This window comes from Gymnogyps californianus, chromosome 8 (genome assembly GCF_018139145.2).
Source record: "Gymnogyps californianus isolate 813 chromosome 8, ASM1813914v2, whole genome shotgun sequence".
Lineage (NCBI taxonomy): Eukaryota > Metazoa > Chordata > Aves > Accipitriformes > Cathartidae > Gymnogyps > Gymnogyps californianus.
Genome location: NC_059478.1, coordinates 15,744,486 through 15,764,713, shown reverse-complemented (window position 1 = coordinate 15,764,713; position 20,228 = coordinate 15,744,486). Strand labels below are relative to the sequence as shown.

The 20,228-nt window shown below is 36.6% G+C and overlaps 1 protein-coding gene across 1 annotated transcript in view; it reads right to left on the bottom strand.

Annotated features, from left to right (window-relative positions):
* The window catches only part of DPYD (dihydropyrimidine dehydrogenase), a 361,479-nt gene that overhangs the window by 336,745 nt on the left and 4,506 nt on the right, over nt 1-20,228 (bottom strand). Inside the window, exon 4 of the mRNA XM_050901009.1 lies at nt 7,562-7,672. Within this exon, the coding sequence (XP_050756966.1) occupies nt 7,562-7,672 (111 nt within the window). The remainder of the gene's footprint in view (nt 1-7,561; nt 7,673-20,228) is intronic.

The window sequence follows — 20,228 nt, the reverse complement described above, 5'->3', positions numbered from 1 at the left end:
AAGCCTCAACATAGCAACACCACAGCTCCAGAGACTGGACCACCCACCAGTTCCCATTTCATCAATATGAAGTGCACACACTATAAGGAAGGTTCTTGTACCAAGGAGTACCTAGCATCTTTGCAGACTGAAGGATCCCAAAAACATTATTTCTGATTATCAATACTGGATGGGATACTATGTTTATTTTCAACACTATATTCAAACAATGTATCAGTTTATAAAACAACAAAGAAATCGTTATGAAAGTCTCAAATCATTCCTGAGATGTACCACCAAAAATTTACGAGTTCCTGAAACCAGGACACTACTGTAAGCAAAGAATACTGAATATTGTAAGCAAAGGAGCAGTGAGTGATGAGGCAGTTAACTGCTCTCCACCTGAGGACTGTAGATTGTGATAAAAATGCTACAGGTTTTCAAAGCTTCTGGACAGTTCTGTTGTACCAACATACTTTTTCAATCCCCAGCCTATTACGCATCTTTGCTTCAAAGCATGAGGATGCTAGTGGTTTTTTTAATATAATGCTATCAGAATTGGTTAAAAGATCAAAAACAAGCTTTTCTGCCAGACCTGTTCATTCATAGTTAAATCAAATGATTTTTTGATATGCATATATGACCGATTTTTTAACATGCATAAAAGAATTGATGGACTGGTACTCAGAAAATTTTTGTCCAAATATATGGCAAAGTTGCAGACAAACTACAAGGAGGGTCTTGTAATGAACACTTCAGTGCAACTGAATATTGGACAGTGCTACCAGCCCTGCTTAAAATACAGCATTCAGCAAGCTATACTACTTCCTTCACACTAAAATTGGTCTCTCAGCTCCTTTTACTTCTAGTGAGCAGATATCTTTCAAGACTTAGACACTATAAATAGATCTGAAGTGAGTAATTACTAACAGGCTAACAATGGCACAGGTTTCTCCAAGAAGGGATGTTCAAGCACTTACAATTTCTCAACCTAAAGCTCATGATCACTTTTACTTTTATAGATCTCTAAACAGAATGGAGATGGGGCTTTCGCTACACAAGAAGAAAGTCTAGGAGAGGAAAGGAAAGAGCAAAAGAGCAGTATTGGTTTCAGTATAGGCAATGGTTTACAAAAGAAAAAAAAAAGTGGGAGTAGAGGGGCTGAAAAAAGAGAAGCTAGTCTTGTTATTTATTCTGTTTTCCAATACACCAACACAAGAAGGCACCTTTATCTCCATCCAATAACCACAGGAAAGTGCACATATAGAAATCCACATCTAAAAGAATGTAAGGCTAAGCAGAAGATTAAAGTTAACAGTGAAGATTGTTTCTGGTCCTATCTCTACTCTCTGATCTGCTCAGCTTTAATGAAGGGGAAAGAGTTATAAGACTTACCTAAAATTCAGCACTTGCAGCAGACGAGCATTTTTCATTTTGTCATATGTGTAAAACCAAACAATTTGCAACTCTGAGACACTTCAGTTTTTGAAATGGTTAATATCAGAAATACACCTGGAACTAAAAATCTTTGGTGAGTGCTGCTCCATAAGAAGGGGAATCATCCAACATCAAATCTGAAGAACACCAAACCTGAAGAACTCTGAACAGAGGAAGTTAAGAGGTCAGAGGTGGTTTTGCACAGCACTCCAGAAGAGCCACAAGGTAAGAAGGAACCTTTTGCAGAGGATTAAGAAAGGATTTGGCATAACTTGCCATTAGCTAGTATTTACAATTTGATACACAGAAAATGTGCATAAAAGCACTAATTTGTAGGAGTCAGGCAAGTTAGGAGCTATTGAGATATTCTAATGAAAATACCTTAAGATATTGAAACTAAAATAAAACAGAAAATTCAAGGATTATAATATGCATTTCTTAGAGCAAGTATAAGTGATATCATATATAAACATGTAAACTGCTTTATTCCAGTAAAATGGTTATAAATGCCAGCATATGGTATCGATACGAGAAAATGCAGAGTAATTAGTTAATCTAAAAAATGCATGAGTAGGAATTTGACTGCTAAATGATTAAACTGGTACATTTTAAAATGTGTATTAATATTTAATTATTGACACTATGAGAAAAGAGAAAATCTCTTGATGTTACTTCTCAGCTCTTTCTGATACTCAGTAACCCATGTATTATTCATATGAATAGTTTGTGCATATACAGTCAATCACTAGTTAAATAAAGGAATAATTCTCAAATTCCCTAATCACCTCAATAGATCCTAATGCAATATTTTCTACATTTGGGAATCAGAGTGTTTTATTTAAGAAATCAGTCTGGCCATGATGAATACAGTGCAGCCCGAGCAGACATCAGTTCAAAGAATCAGATGTCAAAGTGCTCCCTCTAATGTCCCTTAATCATCACACCAATTAGTGGTTGAATAGTGATGTGATTAAAAAGACTGCTGCTATCCTATACCTATTCAGACTAGTAGAATTCTACATATGTTCTACCAATTAATGTTTGAATAGAGCAGCGATTAGAGAGACATCTGCCATTGTATATCCATTCAGAAAAGAGCTAAACTTGCATATTCATATGCAATGAAGACAAAAATAAATATTTGCAAAGGTAAACTATACATTTAGATTATAAAGATAATTGAGTTGATTTCCTTTAATGAGTGTTCTCTATTTTACAATATTTGGGATTATTTTTTATTTATAAATATATAATCTTTCATCAATACATGTCTAGAAATGGCCAAATTATTCACTGAAAAAGCATTTATTCATTAAGGTTCCTGATTTCAGGCCTTGGGTGAACTGGGTTTCATAGCTACTTGTTTGCAATTTGCACTATTTCTGCTTCAACCCATCAGTTATTTGTGAACTGCTAACTTGATTATTCTGTAACTGTGATACATGATTGGGCACAAAAATCACGTGGCTTTTTTCCATCTCACTGTAAGGCAATACTTAGAGTAACAAACTGATTATAGCTGAGAAAGAATCGTCTTATTTACAGGTTTTTCTATGCAAGCTTGGACATTTGTACACCAAGAGGTACTTACAAACCTTTTTTTTAAATAAGAATTCCTTTTTACAGATGTTCGTATATAGCAGTGACAGCCACAGAAATACTATCAAAGTGAAAAGCAGTTTGAAGTTTTAGCAAACTTTTATTACTACTGTTTTAAGGGAGTAACCTTGTCCTCTGAATTTAAAGAGCAACATGATCTGTTACATCTTGCAATGAATTGCAGATCTCACTCTCCACCATTAGCACAGAGCAATCTGGTAGTTTCACCTTAATGTTGCACAGAAAAAGACACGGTGAAGAATTTGGTTCTCCCTAAGGGCTGGCAAGAACTATAGAACAGATAAAGACTCTTGCCCAAAAGTGATGCCCCTGTGAAAAAACAGCTGAGCTTAAAAATGATTTTGTTCAAGGAAGAGAGGCTCTTGTTGCACAATGCTGATTGGGCTTAGCAAATGTAAGGACAAAGAACAATGCTCCTCCTGCCAGAAAATCAATACTGTTACAGGCTATGGCAATTAACTACAAACCAATTTAAACCCCATTTCCTTTTCACCTTTCTTGCCTTGTTGAAATATTTCCAACTCTTCCATCTGGAGCAATTATTACTATTATTTCTAAATGCAGAAACTCAAGAAAGTCTGAATACATAGGTGGGTTTATATCATCTTCTCACCTATCCTTAGTAGGTACCTCCAAGGTTTCATTACAAAAAAAGGCTGGACTACAATATCCCACTGAATTCTCCAGTGACAAGTGAATTTATAAAAATCACGGAGGTGAATTTCATTAAAATGACAAATCTGCATGTTTACAAGGTAAAAGTAGAACTTGTCCCATAATGCTTAGAAACCCTGTTCATAAAGCGAGGAATTCAGTGTGCTGGGTGTAACGGAAATGCACACAACGTGTGCCCATCTAGTTCATGATTTAAATGTCAGCAAACATAAAATACATACAGAAATGGAATTACAGAGAGTTGGAAACCATAAATAAAAACATAAATCAGATGTCTAAACAAACCTGAACTACCTAGGAAAACCCTGAAATCAAAGTAAGTCCTCACAGCTTCCACAGTTCATTCCTTTGCTTTACTTTTATCTGTAAACTGATGACCTAATGTGATCTAAATTTTGCTTCCTTCTCCAAGATTTACTATTAGTATAGCCATCTCAAAACTCTTCTACTTTTAATTTTTTCTGACCAGCAGAAACCTTTGTTTCCCCAGACAGACTAGTGGCATCTGTTTATACCACCTTTCAGCATGAAAAGTGCTGAAATTTTCATTTTCATTCAAAATGAAAATTTCTGGTTTCAGAAGAAACCAGAGTGTTAATGCTTAGGTTTAGCACTGTTACCAAGGGTGACTCAGCGAGTTTACCTACTCTGATATAAATCTCTAAGTTAAAATTTCTGAAGGAAAGCTGACTGATCTTGCACATACAGCTATAAATCATTTTTACAGCAAAATTTGGTTGCTAACACAGTAAATAAACAATAGCACTCATTGAAAGCATAACTGAACCTTCCTTTAGGAGAATGCTTTTCCAACGTTGAGGAAAGATATTGACACTCAGTTTCCACTTCAGAACTCATTTAATGGGCAACCTGAAGTGTCTCAGAGCAGGCTAGGAGTTAAAATTTCACTTGTGTAATTATTCTAAGGAAATATGTACATCTGCCATCTGGAAGTGTATTAGACATTACAAAGTCACTGTGTGCATGCCTCAGCAGATGCAGCTTTTGTTCGGAGTTTTGAGAGCTGTTAATTTAATTAGTTTTGTGTTTTCATACTCCCACCTTCCCTCCAACAGTAATTCTGCAAAGGCAGCATCAGTACAGCTTTAAAAGAATCCAAAGCTCAAAGCCAAATTCAGATTTTAAGGAAATGCAAACAAGTATACTTCCTATGGACTTCAAATATAGCTTGACCTGTTCATTAGCAGGCCTAAACATTACTGCCAATGGCTTTTTAGACCATAACAGAAAATTGTGCTCAATGTATCCTTTCCTACATTAGCTTTCTTATTTTAAGAAGGCTAGGAAAGGATTCTATCATTTTGTTTTCTTTGTTTATTAAAACCACTCAACAACAATGATCTGGAGAATGTAAAAAAGTCTCTCATTTTTTCCTGATGTCTTTTATGTAATGGGATACCAGACAAATGTTTGGGTTTGATTTTTTTCGTTTTGTAAGGCTTTTTCTGCCAGAATAGTAAGCTGCGTGGTAATCTTGCTCAGTAAAAGCAAGCTACATATTTCCGAGTAAAGAAAAGTTTGACAGTTCTAAAAACTAGGACCATTAATGGCCTAAAAATAAGGACTATCCCTTTATGGTTTCTTCGAGCATTTTACATTTCTTATCATGACTTGCAAACTAAATAATGTAACATTTCTACCAAATAATTCATAATATACAGTATAAGAACTATCTGTGATGAAGGTGTGTACATGTACAGATATACCTATTTGCTTATCTCTAACCTTTAACCCTGTAAGTTGCAACACACAAGCAGATCTCTGTCAGTGCAGGGTGCTAATAACCACACAGATCTCCACGCAGTAATGCAGAAGTATAAAACCAAGATGTTTATTAGACTGTAAACCTGTGTCAAAACATCACCCTGCCGTATTTGACAACATTCAGAATTTCTTTCAAATGAAAATCCAGCCAAGACATGCAAGCTAGCAACGAACCTGAAATCGGTGCTGTTTGCGCAGCCCAAGAAGCTCAGACCTTGGGGATCCAAGAACATTTGAGACGCCATAAGGTACGCACACACAGCTAAGAGCAGGAACACAGGGAGAGAGACAATTTCTAGAAAGCTATGCACTTTCACAATTAACAGCAAAACATCAAACATTTTATGAACAAACTGAATACAAAAATCAAACAAGGCTGATACGAGGGAAAGCTCAGAGATAACCACGAGTGATCTTAAAGCCTAGAAGCTTTAGAAAAGCTATGTAGAAGATATGTATGTGTACACTATAGTTTGGAGTTTAACTAACTAGGATAATTTACAATGGAACAGCTAATCAGGTTACTACACAGATACCTAGCTGCTCTGCTGCATGGATACCTGAGCTTCCTAACAAACAGTTTCTGAAAACAGAGGAGTTCACAGCCCAGTATTGATTTCAGGTCTCCTGAAAATATAACGATGTAAACTGCAGCTGTCCAGGAGCCGCCTGCTGAGCAGCTCAACTACCCGTGCAGCAGGAACAGACAGTTGTGGGCAATAACTGCATCAGACATCCCAAAATAATCACCCCTGTTCACAAACAGAAGCTTTTCATGTACATTAGTTTCCCGTTATTATAACATTATCTAAGCCAATAAATAAAATAAGAAAATAGGAATGTTAACCACAGTAAGAGAGAGATTCTTATAATCAATATTATAAAACAGGAAACTATACTAGAGTATGGTTGAAATGCTAAGGATACCCTGGGTTCTCCTCCCAGCAAATACTTGTTGGTCATACTGGATTTCATGATTTTGAGAAACTGAGGAACTTTGAGTTTTTTGTTTTGGTTTGTGTTTTATTGTTTGAGGGTTTTTTATTTATAAATGAATATCTACTATCAAACCTGAATTCTCCTACTTAGTGGGAGAAGGTGTTTTGATAACACTATGAAAAGACACCATAACATTATACCCATAAGGGAAATAGTTTGCAGATGTAGAAGTAGTGCTCCACCTAAAAGACTTCTGAATTTAGAGGATTATCTAAAAGTATCTGTATGAAGACAGTAAAAATACTACAAACCTTCTAATCAGATGAGAGATCAAAGATACAATGAAGTTTGATAGGATTAGTCAAATATCACACTGAGACTAGGAACCTAAATACCTAGAGAGAAAATGATGATATCTAATGGCAGAAATACTGAAGAATATAGACAGTTTATAATGAAAAAATATTTATTCTAAAACCACCTATTTCCTGAAAAATACAATGCACAAAATTTAAAATCCAGAGCCATGTTTTAATCTAAGCTTTATGTATTTATATATAACGTATATACATATAGTCATATATATAGTACATATATAGGTAGCTCTATACATACATATACATGTATATAAAATAGGTACATATGATGGATTCCTCTATTTCTGTACTGCAATAAGATTACCTTTAAAAGTCTCAGAAAGGATAGTGAAGTGCTGCTCTACCCAGAGTTACTCTTGGAAAACAGAAAGAAAAGGAGCAAGTGACAGAAGAGGCAGCTGACGCTGGCTACCCAGGGAGAGCGACCGGCTCTGCGAGGCTCGGGAGGTGGTGAGCCGGCTGTGATCATGCTTGATACTTGAGACAGATCAGACTCCGTAATAACAAGGGAAAAAGTTGCATCAAAGACTTACTAAATCACCAAAGAGGAAAAAGGTATGGCATGTACTGGGTTCTGAAAAGTAAATAGCTGATCACAAAGTAACTTTGTATCTACAGGAACAGAAATAGGAGCCAAATTTGGCTACTGAACAACACAGAAAACTCAGATTGGAATTTCTCACACAACTGAGATTTCAGCCTCAATGATTTATTGCATGTTCCAGATGCAATAATAAACATGCGCTTACTGAACAGCTTTTGTCAGAATTCCTTTTCCATTGCTTCTTGACTTGTTTCTTTGCTGCAGTTGAATGAAGAGTGGCATGCATCTGTTTTCGGGGATTTAAAGCCAGAATGTTCTGTAGAAAGAGAACAGGAAATATTAAAATATAGATAAAATTTCCAAAAAGTTCAAAGCCTCTTAAATCACACCTCACACACTTATTTACAGTGCTATGCAAAAACAAAACACAATTACTCAACGTCATAGCCCAACTTCATACTAATTTGTTTAGATTTGTATTGTCCACACCACTTAGATTATGAATATTTAAAGACATTCTAGGACTGCTAGAAACAGAGTTATATTTAGTGGCCATGATAATGGTTTCCATTCCCGGATGTTTGTTATGTACAGCATATAAAAACACATAATTCTGCTTCATTATATCACTCCAAGTAACACCTGTAAAGCAAAACAAGCAAAAATATTTTAAAGTATCTGGGTTATTTCTGGATGTTTCATCATTTCAGTATAAATTCCAACTTCCCCTTCACAGGAACCTGCTTCTACGCTTAGTGAGCTGATGAGTTAACTTCATTTCTCTTACAATGCTTTTAGTTGCAAGGACACAAACACATGTTGGGAACACAGCTGTACTTTTAAGTGACAGTGGTGGTCTGATGACACAGGCAGAATGAAGTTTGTAATGTCTTCCGTTATACTAGTGTAACTCAAAAAATTAAATCAGCTTTTTGGAACCCAAGCTCTTTTTCAAATCAGGCAAATGACAGGTTTCCATAGCAAAACTGACCTCATTTAATCCAAGGGTTGAGTGTGAAGAGCGTGTAAGCAACAGATCCAGACTCAGGTCTGTGATGGAGAACCAAAACAGGCATATTGTTGGTTGTAACTCCTGGAATTGGTTTTGTAAGTTTTCCTTTAAAAAAAACTTGACTTTAGCACTATACTTCTCCACTGTGGTGAACAGGGTGTGCTTATTCTGCTACTATATGTCAAAGATGTGTGAGACTGACAGAAATGGGGACTGAACATGATGAGTATGATGGTGTTATAAATATTATATCAGGATGCTTCCTTACTTTAAAAGTCTGCTTGAGTGGGCGATAATGATGAAGTAGTAATCTGTTGTATTAAGATTTTATTGTGCTGATGTTTATGGGGACTTTTTTTTTTTTTAATGCAAAGAGGTCACTTTCCAATCAACTATTTAATGCTTACTCTGGACTGATCAGTAATCCATTTTTACCACAAAACAGAAATCTCACCTACTTGAAAATTCTACCTGCAAATAACAACATAGCCCAATACAGTAACTCCCAGCTTGCCTGAAACAAAGAGACAAAAAAGTGGGGTACGATGTTCAACAAGGTATAGACTATTTAGCAGCCTACACGCTGTTGACTTTCAGGAACAGTTAGAGGGTGTTATCGGATGTGCATCTGCAATTCCAGCAGTAAAGACTCTGCTCCATTTCTGGGTGTTCCCCATCTGAGTACCTCAGGCAAGATGTGGCAACCAAACGCATTCAGTGGTGGTTTATGCTAATTTATTTCATTCTTAATTAAAACAGAGCAGGGACATTCACATAAGGGATGTCACTTACAGCATCTCAGTTGCTACTTTAATTTCTCAGGGTGATCAAACTCAACTGTCAGAGCACATCTGACTCATTGGTGATAGGCTGTTGAGTGCCCAAATCACCCAAACCGGGCAGTAGGTCCTGAATCATACATACACTTTACAAAAATTTTGCCTACTCTCTTTTGTAATTGCTTAATGCAGTACTCTTGGCCATGAATATTATAATTATTTTAGCAAACTGAAATGAATTGCAAATTTCTAGTAATAAACTGTAACAGATGTACTCCACTGGGTACAGCACCAGTTGGTTTAAAACGTGGAACAAATGGTGGGGCAAGCCAAGGACGGAAGAATCCCCATATGTTTGCTCCTGTTGGAATTCTGCAGCAGGAGCATGGCTCCAAGCGCAACAGTTGCAGAAATCCAAAAGGACTACGTAGCGCAGCATGTCCCAGAATTAAATCTGAAATACAACTGGCACAGAACATACTAAATCACATATACAATATAAAAATTGCTTATATTCCCACTACCTAAATAATATACTATCTGCCTAAATCCTGGATTGCTGACCGAGGTGGCTGTTCTAGCTAGAGGTCTCTGGTGTTTAAGAACTGCTCAGAAGTTAACTGCCTAAATGGGAAAGTAATGTAAATGCTTTTGGGTCTGTTAAACTGTCAGAAAGGAAAATTAGTGACAGTGTTTTCTTCCTATTCATTTCAGTTCCCTGGTTGGTTTTCCGCAGCTTATGGCTAGTCAGACATTTAGTAAATTCAACAAATAAATTCAGGTAGGTCAGCCAGTAAGTGGAAAATTACTGAGAAGAAAGTTCTAGAGGGAGTGTTGCAACTAACAACGTATGCACCCAGCTAAACAAAAATAAACCGTCTCGGACATGCAAGAAAGGAATCCTGAGACCCCCAATCTCTCAAACACACTGGCCATCTGACCAGGGGGAGAGCTCATTGGTGAGGAGAATTATTTGGGCATCTGTGATCTTGCTTGTCCCAGTCCCATGCTTATTCTGCCACATAAATTCTCATTCTTGCCAGATGAGCTGTTGTTTGATCTCTCCAGATGTTGAAAGGGCAAGACTCAAGTTCCCCAATGGAGGATGTGGGTACATAATACATCACTTTTCAGAGTACTATGAACTTTGGATTTCACATTAAGATGCTATTTGTGTAGTAATAGGGAACCTATGAATTATATAGTTAGTGTTTTACATAAATGGCCACATTTATTTCATTAAAAATAAAGTAGGTATAAATCCATTATCATTAATGGCTGCAAATCAGAATATAACGCTGCTGTTATTTTTGTAGAAATCTATTTAGGTACTATGTTGATGGAGAAAGAAATAGGGCTATAAGTACATGGAAGTAAATTCAGCCCATGTTGAGTACACACTTGTGGCACAGCCGCACAACGTGCATAGTAGAGTTAAGCTTGCAGCTTTGCACAACGTTGATGATTATGGGCACCACCAAAGTATTATACTTTCTTTCATTATTTCCATAGATTAATTTGAAGACTTCACTTTGGAAAGAAAGCCAAGTGGTCTGTCTCTACAGAACACAATTCAATTTATATTGCAGATGACTCCCTCATATACAACTACCTTAAGGAATTCCTTTAATAAAAGAAATCATTGTCATGGGTTATTATGTCTTTTAAAAGATAAAGATTATTATAAGCTAAAAAATATTAAAAAATGGTTTAATTCCCTAATACATCCTCTTCTAGAAGGAATTGTATTCATTATGACTAATATATATTGATTTAGGTTGCAAGTATCCTAAAATGCTATAAACTACTCTTATGTAATGTACATTGAGAATGACTAGCATGTATAAGTGATAACTACAGTTTTTGAATTTTGAGAATTTAATGATAAATGGTTATGTTGATCTGTGCCAACACAGTAACACAGCTTCTGAGAATAAACTTGCCATAAGCTATTAATTAGATGTTTATTGCTCAGCTTCTACTTTAAAGGCTATGATTAAGAAGTCTACACAAAAAATACTAGCTCTAATCTTCGCTATCATCTATTAATGAAAAGGCTGTAAAAGTTTTAAAACAGTATGTTATATTACAGTGAGTAATTTATCAAGAATTTGAATTAATATTAGTCCAAATAAGTGATTTCAAGGCAGTCATTCGGGATAGGACACATTCTGCAGTTGGGAGTCCTGTTTCTGATACAACATTTTCGGGTAAATCAAGACAGGTTTGGCACATGCTCTGTGGTGATCCAACATAAATTTCTGGTATAGAAATTTCATTTCATTTTTAATTTCATTAGAAGTTTCACACCCATTTTATTCCCATCTCATAAAGCCACCCTTTTAGCTGAAATCATAAGAAGCTATTGCAATTAAATCTGATTTTTAATGAAATGCATATTCAGCAAAATAAAATATAAAGTTATGGAAGCACCATGCTTATCAGGAAAGCTCCAACACCAACCGGGGCGGGCAGGCAGAGAGGGGATGGTGTTAAGAAAAAAAGTACAATTTACATCATAGGTCGGACTGCAGTAATTTCAAGGCAGTCATTAAAAAGTCCTGCTAGTCTAGCACTGTCTTTGTAAAATATATGACATTACACCAAATTTTGAAAGCTTTTCTTTAAAGCACTAAGCTTTGAAGTCTTCAGCTTTTTTCTTTTTTTTTTTTTCCCCCCAAAGTAACAACGTTACCAAGGTGTCCTGGTTATGTGGACCTTTTCTCTCATTCGAAACAGGAAATTTGGTAAAAATCCAACAGTTAAGATTACTCTGCTTCTGGAAGAACTCCTACTGAAATCAATGAGTTACACTAGGAGTATTTAGTCCTTAGTAATCCTCATCTTTGCTACTGGTACTTCAAAGCCAGAATGAGGATCAGAAAAACCCTCTTCAGGCTCTGTCACAGGTTGCGGTATTAAAACTGTATAGGCTTCTATATTAAAACTGTATAGGCTTCTTAATAAGACAAAGTAATAATTTGCTGCTTTCATGGACTCTGTCCACCTTCTTTAGCTTGTTGGAGAAGTTTCTTATGAACAACCCCTTAACGCCTGCTGAAGTTCACCACAGATCAATACGCGTACAGCCACAACGAAGCTGCTGAAAATGCAACTGTTCACATGCTGACTATGATTATGGGCATAAAATGTGGTCCATTGTGTTATTCTCTTTGTTTTAGCATATACCACATTTACCTAGCCCAGCCCCTGCAATACACAGGTTATATCCTGTTTTACTCCAGTTGCTTCACAGAGCATGCTCAGCTAAACTCTTTTATATAAATCAATTAAAATTCAGGAGTAGGCTAGGCATGCTAGAGAATGCATGTGGAGAGCAATTTAACCCACCCCATTCCATTAATCTACCCAATTTCCTTAAAAAGGGTTGTAATCTCCCTCACAGCAAGTAACGTTAAATGTATTGAAAGATACATATGTTCACCAAGTGAACATAATGAGAACATATTTATTTTTTCTAAGAGTAATGAGCATACTAAACAATTAATTTCAAAGCTATGCAAGTGTTAATTCACTGACAGCAACAAGTACCTGGGGTTTTTCCCCTGATACTTTCTAGTATATCTGAACATGAAACTGGTTTTATTACTGTTAGTCAAAGACCAAAAAACTCAAGCTAGAAGTATTTGTTTTCATGAGATTAGATGACCCAGAATGAAGAGTATTGTTTAAAAATCATGTCAGTTAAGAAAAAGATGACTAAGGCATGAACTCTTTCTATTGATATCTTCTTTGAATTGCCTAGTTCACATTTTACTTCTCACTACTCTGCCTTTTGGAAAGCTGCATGAAGCACTAACAGATGCAGCACTTCAAACACTGTGTAAAGTCCCTAACTATTACAAGTGGAAGTTTCATTACCAAATGAGCAAAAGCAAGTTCTAGTCCTAGGAGAGTTTGTAACACTAAAAGATAAACAAGATTTCAAAAAATAAGTATGTATGGTGTCACATCTTCCAGAAGCTAGCTTTGTATTATTTTTCATTATTGAAAGAGTATGGGAAAATGTTGTGAATTTCTCCCTCATGCTTATGTATGATAGAATATCTCATAAATTGATACTTGTGTAAAATGTGTATTTCCTTACTGAAGATCTGAACTAATAAGAATCTTTACAAACAATTTATATAAGCTGGCTGATAATACACCTTAGGAATTCATCCAAAAATTTCAAAAAGGAGAAAAGACTGTGCTTTCACAGTAGTTCAGGCCTGGTTTAACTGTGAGGTGACAAAGGCCAGAGAAAGCTTGATGAAATGTGAAATGACCACATATGTCAGGGGAATAGTGTGGTCAGCCTTTGGAGAACCCAATTCTAGAACCAGAAAGGATCCCAGACAGCATGGGACTCAGAAGGGAAACCCCCGAAGAATTATTTTTTTATATTACCAGATATGTTTTCTGTTACTGAGACAAACGGCCGCACGTGTGAGCAAAGTCACAAGCTGACTGCGAACCCATTTATATTACAGTACATCATAGCGTGACAAGCCACAACCCTCTCATCTCTCTCAACAAGGATAAACCCTCCAGGTGACCCTCTGCGTCCATGCCTGAGAACCACCAATTTCCATTATTATGATATCTTCAAACCAGAGTCCTCAAGGTCCAGACCATTGGAAGATGGTGCTCCACTTCTGCGGAGAGGCAGCCAGCCTGTGATTAGGAAACGTGCCAGAAGAGCAGCAGCGCTGCAGCCTCCTGCGAGACAGGGCCTAGAAGCCAACAGGCTCAAGGGACTGGGGCCTGACCCTGAATCCTGGTGCGCATATGGGCGGTGGGGGGAGCTCAAACACACCTAGGAAAAGACTCAACTTTTAATCACAAGACTTATTCTCTGAGCCACACAAGCTCAGAGTCTCAAAAAAGAGCAAGAATTCGCAGGCCAATGGATGATCTTGTGGTAAGCATCTTCTAGCTGTGCACTGACAAGTCACTGCCTTTAGCATAGCACTTAAGTACTACATCTTCATCTTTACATTTCCACGTAGCTTTAGATCTCCCCATAAGACAGACTGCTTCTATATCAGAACAAACACCTTTCTGGCTTCTTGCACTCCTTACACAACCCTCTAATATTTAGTGAGAGTAAGACTATTCTTTATCCTGCAATAATATCATAGCATACTGGTATCCTGGAAGCGTAGTCCTAGACCCATTACTAGATACTTAGAAAGTGGGGTTTCCAAAACAACTTCACCACTACACATTTTCATGGTCCTCAGATTTCCCTGCAGTATGTAAATACTGTCTCTTAACAAAATGAGCAGTTTTCTAAATCACTCCCACAAAAGTCAGGAAAGTCTAGTTACGAATAAGTCTGTATTAACAAAAGCGTGGTACACTTCACGCACTTTCCATTATATAAGCAAAGGTAATGCATTACAGATTAACAAAGTAGCAAAATTACATAACCCTAAACATGGTTTACCTAATTTTGTTGCTACGTTAACTTTCAGATTAAGAGCTTGATTCCTCTACCTCAGCAATGCATTTATGCTAGGTATTACTGTAACTTCTAAAAGATTTATTGAAATAGAAAACAAAAAGTGTTACTTGCTTCCCATAGATACCAACCACTCTATTGGAAGAGCTCTGGGTGGTAAATTACGCTGCTGGAAACTCTGCATGCTACCTCCTTGACACAACTAATCTCTGCAGAAGCGCCTTGACCCTCACAGGGAAAACTAAAGTGAATACTCACCCTCCCTGCTTAACTTTAAGTATCCAAGTAGTATCCCAGCATTCAGTGAATTATTCACATATTTAACACAAGCACATATACATTAAAAGCCACACATCTTAAAGCAGGCTCAAATTCCACCATACCATAAGATAAAGTTCTCAGATATGAGACTTCTCCAGGAACACCCTACTCGGTGATAAGATCACGTTTTCACGCTATAAACAATACACTACATCAAAAGCTATTAAGCTTAACATAGCAAATTCAGAGAAGGCGTAGGTGAGCACAGCTCTCGTGGATTTACTCAAAGTTGAATTCACTATTATGTATTCATTTTGTTGACTAAAATATCTAATTTACAGCCTTTAAAAATAGAAGCGTTTACAATTTGGTGCAGCTATCCTTCTACACCTACATTTAATATTTTAATACATTTTGTCTCTAACTAGACAGTCTTTAATCATCCAACAAATTGGCTAAGTGTAAAAAAACAGAGCAATTCACATCACAGCCTTGATTCTTAGCTTCACGACTGCTGTTACTTTAAAAGTAAGCACATGCATGGTCTCCACAGTCTGTGAGACCCACTACACTCAAAGTTACCTTTTTTCAGCTTCTTAATAAAAGTATCTTCCTTCTTTACAAATCAAAACTTAAAGCTTCAGAAAATATTTAGGTTTGCATCACAGGTATAACAGAAGGTTTTGGTTTCCTCACTATAATATTTATCTATGCCTCCATCATTTGTGCATGAAATTGCTCTGTTACATGAGGAATACTAAATAACATTTGTAACTGCTCACTCACATGGAGAGTCATTTAATGACTATCTCACAGCAAAAGGATCATAATCATACACATACATTTACATCACACTTATATTTTTCTTCAAGAAGACAAACAGATTGAAACAGAAAGCAAGCTCGGTTGCCTTTGGAAATAAACTTAGTGCCAAAACCAAAAATAAGTCATTGTATCCCCATAATTGAACCTCTCAATTGAACCCTCAATTGCAGGTCGTTGCTTAACCAAAACCCAAACTTGCATTAGGGACATGTCAGTTAATGAAAAGTGAATGCTCTACTGACTTTTGATCATAGGAGAGAAATTAGCATTAAAAGTTATTACTGCTTTAAGTTTAATCATTGGCAAAATCAGTGGAACTAATTTTAGCTGAGCAAAGCAATGTTCTGAAAACTTTGTTAAAAGGTGATTTTCAAAGTTCAATAAATGAACCTGAAATGCGAGGATGAGAGTGACAATATACATCCAAAAGATCTAGTACATTCAGTGCTTGAAACACATGTGAACATTTGTATTTGTTCCAAGAACATGCCAACTATCTATCAGTACTGACTTTCTAAATCTGTTGCAACATTAAGAAGCAACAAGTAAACTTACCTATGTGCAACTAATGTGCAAACTTCTACAAAAATTTCAGTAGCAACTGCTTAATACAATGCTAAAATACAAAACTGACAACGGAACTACTGATTTTCTAGTAACTTTGTGTATACATCAGAGCAATCTAATCAAAAACGAAAAAAAACCAGCATGTGGAAGGAAAATGGAAATGTGAAGGATTCATTAATTATATACTATAAACAGTAAGGGTTTGATGTGTGAAGTCACATATTAAAATATTATTAAATGTCTGATAATTGAAAAAATAACACAGCCAATTTTCAAGGAATAAAATTTGACAGCCCATGCAAGTAAGGCAAGAGGAAACTGTTGCCAATTTTTCCTTTTAACATGTTATTGTCTTCTTTTGCAGAAGCACACAGTGATCCTATGTTGACACCTTTAAGCAAAGAAATGTGACATTCCATAAATAAATAGGGCAACACATGCGTTATAGATGACAAAGGAACATATATGGATAATGGGGAATACAAAGTAATTCCTTGGAGTTTGTCACTCTTATTCAACAATTTTGATTTTTAAATCTTATTGACATTAAATACTGCTGAATGCATGGGCCAGAGGCAGAGGTGATACTCTTAAAAAAATAGTATAATCAGATTAGGTTGCCCAATCTAAAAACATGCCAGCAAATATTTGGATTCTGATCTATCACACTTTGTCACACGGTTATACAGAAAATTAATTTTTAAAATACTTTATAAAGGGTGTTGTGTGTAGTAGTATTATTTTCCAACTCTTACTTATTAAGCCAAATTGCATTTCTGCTATGAGACCTCTGAACTGGGAAGAATTATTATTTTTATCATTTGTAAGGTTTTCTAAAAATATAGGTAAGTAGTTCTCCTATAAACGTACTGTAATGATTCTAAAGCCTTGAATTCCAAGCCGCAGAAAAAATTAAGTATTGGACTTAATGCCAGAAGAACCAGCAATTCAATATGGATTTGGTCTTTACCTCCTTCAGCTTGACTTTAGGCCAGCTCTTCTTTTAGCTATTGTTTGCTCACTTTTCCTGAGCAAAGGCCTACATTCACAGACAGGTAAGTTTTGTAAGTAAGGCAGGTGACTAACTCCAGAATTGGAAGTTGCATGCCCAAGTCAGCTTCCTCTTACAGCAACTGAGGAAGGGATTCACAGATGCCAGCATGCCAAGCAGGATGCCCCAGCTGGGTGTGACAAAACACCAAATAGACAAGAGGTACACAACCACAACAGTTGCTCTCTCTCACCCTCCTGGACTTACACACCAATCAGCAGCCTTTGCACAGGCATTCCTCTAGGATGATGGTTCTTACCCTGAAACTCTACATGAGTTTAAACACTTACCTCTACTCAAATGCATGAGTTTCCTAGCTTCCATTTGAAATGGGAAAAAGGGGGAAGAGTCACAGGAAATTACAAGAGCAGCCACTTTTGCATAATAGTCTAACGGTTACTAGAGTCACCCTGGAAAGAGAAGACCTCCATCCCCATGTTCCTGCCTTCCACTGACCAGGATGGAAGGCAAACCTGGATGAAGTTGAGCTGATTAGCTGTTCAGCTGAGATTACAAAAGCAAATCAGAGAGCAAATATGACAAGAACACTGCTCCAGCACTACAAGAGTTTTGACCCAACTCTCAAGACTGCTTAGATATTTTTCATTAAGGGTTCATTGACTAAGTGCATTGAGAACATTATGCTGGGAGTTAAAAATGAAGTAACTTTGCTTTTGTGCTAAATACTTCTTGGGGTTCCTAAATCAATTCATCTTATTTCCTCACCTCGTGCCAACGTTTGGCAGTGTGCAAGCCAGTCTGCTTTACTTAAGAACAAATATTCTAGAGTCTTCTGAACACTACTTCTTATCATATCCGAACAAAGAGGAACTGGCCCTTCAGCAGCCAATAGCATTGGTTACTGCTGATGTTTTACTCACTGTAGGTTTTTTGAGAACAGATAATATTTTCATTTTTTCTGTTCTGTATTCATTTCATTTCTGCATTTTATCACCAGCATTCTAGAACAGCTTCTGTTGTGGTTATCTTGTTTGATCCCATCCCCGCCCCCCCCCCCTTTTGTCACTCTCTCACTTCCACCTGTTTTGAAGAGCTATGTATGAGCTTACTAAAATCTTTAAAATTTTGTGTTTTCAATTGGAACCAAAAAAAGGGCAATATCAAACACAACTTTAAAATGGAAGCAGAATAACACTGGGAACCACCTCTAATCTCCCATCTCGTGTTACTGTCATTAGCATGCACACGCACCCACACGCAAGCATGTGAGTGAATTTGCACAAGCTTACTTTGTCCCTCAGATTCTGAAGACTGCCGAGATTAACAGGGAGGGAGGTATACCTCTAACGCTGATGAACGATTTTGTTAAGGCTGAAATCAGATCTTGTATTCACCTGTAGTTACATTCCAAAACATTACACTATACATGATACTTTGCACACAGATCCTCACAGCAATTACTGATAACATTCCTTAAGAGCTAGTACATAGACCTAAAATGACACACCAAGGACAGTGGGCTTTAATTTCATCAGTACTAAATCAAAGCCAAATCTGGTACTCATTCCCATTTTTGCCCTGAGCAATAAGTCATGGAGTACTTCTTCAATACTGATTTAATTTACAATTAAGAGTTTTCCTAAACGCGATGGCTACGCGCTATCTCACAAACCTCATTTTTAACCTTAATATGTGACATAATATGAAAACTGCTGACACAAATAATTGACTGCTTTATTATAAATAAGAATACTTAAAATCATTTTCAAAATGCCTCATAAATCCACATTAAGTCTACTTTATTGATTTCAGAAAAGTTCATTTTATTTCCATAGTAGTATTCCATGATCTGAGCACTTAAAAAAAAAAAAAAAAAAAAAAATCACTTTTCTCAGTTTTAACTGTCATTGAAATATCCTTCATTTCAAAGATATCAAGAAATTATCACTATTCACTTTCAATACAAAGCCTCTTACATTTCAGCTGTCATTTTCAAAAAATCATACTGAAAATAGTGTTTCTAAGCAGAGTAATAAGTAATAATTTCATCAATTAGCAGTATTCAGCATCCACTGAGAGTTCTCTCACTATTATTTTATTCATAGAGTCCTTTGTGGAAGTAGCATACTAAAAAGATCCATTTATCCTTCAAGGTTTTTCATAAATGTGTCATACATCTTAGAAAACAATTGGTTATTATTCTCGCTCAATCTAAATAACTATAATAACTTCCAGGTGTAAAACCTCTTTTTATACTTCCAATTTTCTTTACTCACATTATGGGTCTATATTTTTAATAATCTATTCTAACACTTCTACCCACTTTCACACATGCATTCTGGAGTTTCACATGGATGCTAGACATGCCTGGATGGGAGGATAGTCAGCTTATTGTTCAGAGCAGAATAGAATTGGGTTTCACAGAATGCTCTTCACAATCAAGGCAAAAACAAGCATTTTATAATGAGCTAGATGCTAACAGCCAATGGCTGTAAAGGAAAATGCTGTGATTGTTAAATTCAGCAACAGCTTGCTTGCAGCGCCTATTTTATTTTTCCTTCCCTCTAGATCCCTCCACATATTTATCAGCCCATTTCTCCTCACCCAGAAGGACATGTCCTGCCTTCTGTCCTTTCATCTCAAGACTGCTAAGGGCTCCCTTCAGAGCACAATATTATCATTCCTTAATCAACTAACAGAGATGCGATTGGGCAGTATGAGGACCTCTCTCAAGGCTGGGTAGACAGCCCTGTGCAGACCGTACAGCACAACCAAACATCCCCATCTTAGGAAACAGTAGCCCAAATTTCAGTGATGCATCTCCTACACAGCAGCCTGCTTCATTCTTTCCACGTTGGTCAAATGTTTTGTGGACCGAGAAAACCCTGGCCAGGACAGTTCATTCCAACAGAAGAAGTTTCAATTTAAATAAGGCCTCTCAGAGCACAG